The sequence below is a fragment of the Neofelis nebulosa genome, chromosome Y, assembly GCF_028018385.1.
Source record: "Neofelis nebulosa isolate mNeoNeb1 chromosome Y, mNeoNeb1.pri, whole genome shotgun sequence".
In the NCBI taxonomy this organism is placed as follows: Eukaryota; Metazoa; Chordata; class Mammalia; order Carnivora; family Felidae; genus Neofelis; species Neofelis nebulosa.
The window spans coordinates 5,631,945-5,635,694 of record NC_080801.1 but is presented as its reverse complement, the minus strand read 5'-3'; the positions used below and the strand labels follow the sequence as shown (position 1 = coordinate 5,635,694).

The 3,750-nt window shown below is 60.3% G+C and overlaps 1 protein-coding gene across 1 annotated transcript; it reads right to left on the bottom strand.

Moving 5' to 3' along the window:
- Nucleotides 1-637: 637 nt before the first annotated feature.
- Nucleotides 638-3,372, bottom strand: LOC131503429 (testis-specific Y-encoded protein 1-like). Its single transcript, XM_058714899.1, has 5 exons — nt 2,686-3,372; nt 1,380-1,457; nt 1,112-1,223; nt 829-974; nt 638-723 (listed from the first exon to the last, which is right to left on the bottom strand). Exons 1-5 carry the CDS (start codon nt 3,370-3,372, stop codon nt 652-654), a joined length of 1,095 nt encoding a protein of 364 aa, XP_058570882.1. The 3' UTR covers nt 638-651.
- Nucleotides 3,373-3,750: the final 378 nt, after the last annotated feature.

Here is a 3,750-nt window from a genome sequence, read left to right as displayed (position 1 = left end):
TGTGGGCACACGCAGACACATTTGCGTACACGCTCACACACACACCCCCACGCAACAGACACCAAGAATGATACGGGATATTGGCAAATACTTCCCAGCTGGTGTCACTCTTGTGCCTCGCCCTTTTGCGATCCCCCTTGCTTTCTCACCCAGGGATTCATTTCCAGCCCCCAATGGCCTTGGACCAGTTCTAAGAATGGCTGTGAGGTTGCGCGAGGACATGGCGTGGTGGGGCACATGGAAGGAAGTGCGAGATTCTCACCACAGTGGCGTCTGGGGACACGTCAGCTCCTGACCCAAAGACTGGCAGGCAAATCCAGACTGAAGGAGCAGGGGGAAGTCCGGGAGAGGGCGGACATCCACGGGGAGCATTTGTGGTGGAGAAGCATTGCTCGTCCTGAGTTGCTCTCCAAAGCCCCAGCCCACAGCACAACTGCATTTGGTTTGCAGGCTTCGACCCTCTGTGTGTTTGCAGCTGAGTCTGTGCAGGTCCCCTGTCATCCTCCCACCCTCTCCCCATGCTACCTGTGTCCCTGTCTCGGCGGACCTTCCATTTCCAAGCCAATGTCTGGCCCACGTTCCCTTGCCCATACAACACACAGGTCAACACACCGCATACTGGGGTTCTCACCGACACGTGCGCACGTCAGATCACTGTCTTCTGGTCCCTTCCTCCCTCAGGTAGTACTGCAGGGGATTGGGCCACAGGTCCTCGATGATGATCTGGAAGGGGACACAGGCCGGCACCACATTGGGCATAGCCCATTCTCCTCTCTGGCCGGGGGCCACCCACATTCCCACTGCTGACGAAGGCCTCAGGGGCCCCACCTCGGCAATCCTGTTCGCCCCTGGGCAGCTGTGCTCACACAGCCAGTTGAACAAGTTAAGGCTGGTGGGGTCATGCCTGCGACTGGGAGCTCCACGTTCATAATCCCAGAACCACTGGACTGGAGTGGAATGCGATGCCCTGTAGCCTGCAGGAAGAGAGGATTTGAGGAGCAACCTGATGGCCTCCTCCCCACCCACCTCCCCCTCCCCGTCGCCCTCCCGCATGCCCCTGATTCATGCTCCTCACCCCCTGCCCCGCACCATCATGGGACCCACACCCTACCAGCAAAGCTAAGCTGATACTCCTTAATGATCACTGGGTTCCGGAAGTACGGGTTGGCCCCAAAGAAAAACATCACTCTGCAGCGGTACTTGGGATGGCCCACTTCTTCCACCTGCCGTGAGCAATGGGACAGGAGGGGGCAAGTGTCCTCCCTCGGGCTCCCGAGCTACTTGCCTGGCTGTGAGGGTGAGCACCTTTGCCTCACCCTCTCCCGCCCAAATCCCACACCCGACGGGACGGCCCCCAGCCACAGCCTCCCCGGTCTGACCTCCAAGTCGACCACGTAGCTGAGCACGTCTTTGTCCTGGGCACCCATCATGGCCGACAACTGGGGGTGATTCAGAATCTGTGCTGTGTCAAGGAGCTGTGCCTTCAGATGCTGTGGAAACAGACACACACCCCCTCCAAACCTCCCAGGCTAAGAGCAAAGGACGGGATCATGGCATTTGCAGAAACACCAGGAAACACTAGTCCCCACACTCCTCAGCCTCTGCAAATGCATCAGACCCCATCGACACTGGGCAGTCCGTTGGCTTCCTGTACCTCCCACGCTGTCTGCACACAGCAGGGAGAGACTCCACTGCCTGCACTCCTCACAGTTCCTTCCTATATCTGACCTGTGTGGGCTGCCAGCAGCCCATCATAGCTTGGGATGTCGGCCTGTGCACTGACCCCTCCTCACGGCTGGGTTTCTTGGCATATTCCCGTGAAGACCTAGGTTGTCACCAGCCTTCTGAGTGCAGATGGAAGAACATGGCTTACAGGAACCCGACTGCCCACTTACGATGCAAGCGGAGGGTGTGGGAGGGAGAAAGAGATCAAGAAGCACGGACGAGGAGGGCCGAGGAGGGAAAAGAAATAGACACAGTGACACAGCCAGTCCGGAGAGAAAGACATGGGTGGGACCCAGCCGGAGCCTGAGGACAGAGAGGGAAGCAGCGGTGGACATACCAGGAGAGAATCCTGTGTGTGTGTGTGTGTGTGTGTGTGTGTGTGTGTGTGTGTGTGTGTGTGTATGTCAGGGTCTGTGCAGGCAGCTTGTACCCCGTTCGGAGTGGGTCTGAGTCGTCCTACTGTCTGGCAAAGGGGCGTGGCGTGCTTCCACTAAAGGCCATGAGTGTGTGTCTGAAAAGCTCTCCTTTGACGGAACTGCTAAGAAACCGTGCACAGCCTGTGAATGTGAAGGTGGGTGTGCGGCCTGTGTAACTCTCCCATTTTGCAGCGAAATATTTCCTTGCTTTATCTGCTCTGAGTGAAGGCTGCTTTGTGCTACCCTAGCTCTGGTAGCATGGGGACACATGACTCGCGTCCGCAAATAATGTTTGAGAGCAGCCTGCAGGCCAATGTTGGCGGAGACCAAGAGGAAGCAGCTCCAAGTCCCCGGGTCCCCCCGTGCCCAACAACCGCCCCTGTGCAAGGCCTTACACTGGATCCCAGACCACACCAACCCAGGGCCAGGGACCATTCCCCAGCTCTCCTCCCTCGGGGCCATCGCCCTGAGGCACCCTGCTCTCAGTGCCCAGCCCTCCTGCACAACAGCCCCCGCCATCACCCACCAGCACAAGGAAGGATACCGCCTGGGCCCAGAAGCCAGGGATGTGCTTGATGACGGCCCTTCTGTGATCCAGGTGAGAAATCCGCCTCCGAAGAATCCTGCGCTTCAGCCGCCGTAAGGCCCTGGAATCCTGGGCATTCCCAGCGCTGATCTCCAGCTGAAGACGCTCCAGCACTGCCAGTGGGTCCTGGGCTGAGGCAGGACGCAGCGCTGCCTCTCGCTGCTGCAGCTCCTGTGAGAGCGGGGGCCCCTCCTCCGCCTCTGCATCTGCCTCGCGCTTCTCCTCTTGCTCCTGAATCTCCTCCTGCTGCTGTCTCTCAACTTCCACCTCCTCCTCCTCGTGCATGTCCTCTGCTTCTGGCTTGGCTTCCTCAGAATTCTCCTCTCCAGCCACCTCTTCCTCGGTCGCCCCCCCGCCGTCCTCTTCCTCCTCCCCGATCACCACCTCAGCCGCCACCATTCCGTCATCCAATATCAGCACCAATTCCTCCGCTGGGCTTGCCACCTGTATCTCACACCCGGCCTGGGCTTCCTGCACACGATGGGCGCTTGCCGCCCCTGAACCTGGGGACTGCGGCCAACCCACGCCCTCCAGCGCCCCTGCACTCCCGCGGGTCCGGGACTCTCGACCTTTCTCATCCGGGACGATCAGGGTCCAGGGTCGACGGGAATCGCTGCTTTTTCCGGACCGCGACACGCTGGCCATGACTCTCCGCCCCGGCCCCAGTGTAGCTAGGGCAGCCTCAGGACAAGGACAGGGAAATGGCAGCCGGTGGGGGGAGCCTTGGCCGCAAGACCTTTAGCTCCCTGCTGCCTCCCGCCTCAGCCCGCCCAAGTTGGGCGCAGGCGCACAGGCTCTGGGATTTGAGGACTCCGCATTGGCTGTGGCTGCTGTGGAGGAGGGGCCGAGACAGAGGCAGTGAAGAGTGGGCGCATGCGGCCTGGGGCGAAGTGGTTCCAGGGCAGGTCAGGCCCGCTGGCCAGCTTCGCGGAACAATGAGTTGCAAGACAGCAAGACAGGGTGCTGGTGGCCAGCAAGCGCGCGCCAGCGGCCGGTCCGGGCTCTGGAGCAAGTGCCCAGCCA

Bases quoted from the DNA above. Each gene is read 5' to 3' on its own strand.
- LOC131503429 (XM_058714899.1), bottom strand. From the start codon at position 3,372: ATGGCCAGCGTGTCGCGGTCCGGAAAAAGCAGCGATTCCCGTCGACCC. The intron at 1,458-2,685 runs GTATCCTTCCTT...GACACAGCACAG, and splicing joins CTGGCTTCTGGGCCCAGGCG to ATTCTGAATCACCCCCAGTT. The intron at 1,224-1,379 runs GTCAGACCGGGG...TGCTCACGGCAG, and splicing joins GCTACGTGGTCGACTTGGAG to GTGGAAGAAGTGGGCCATCC.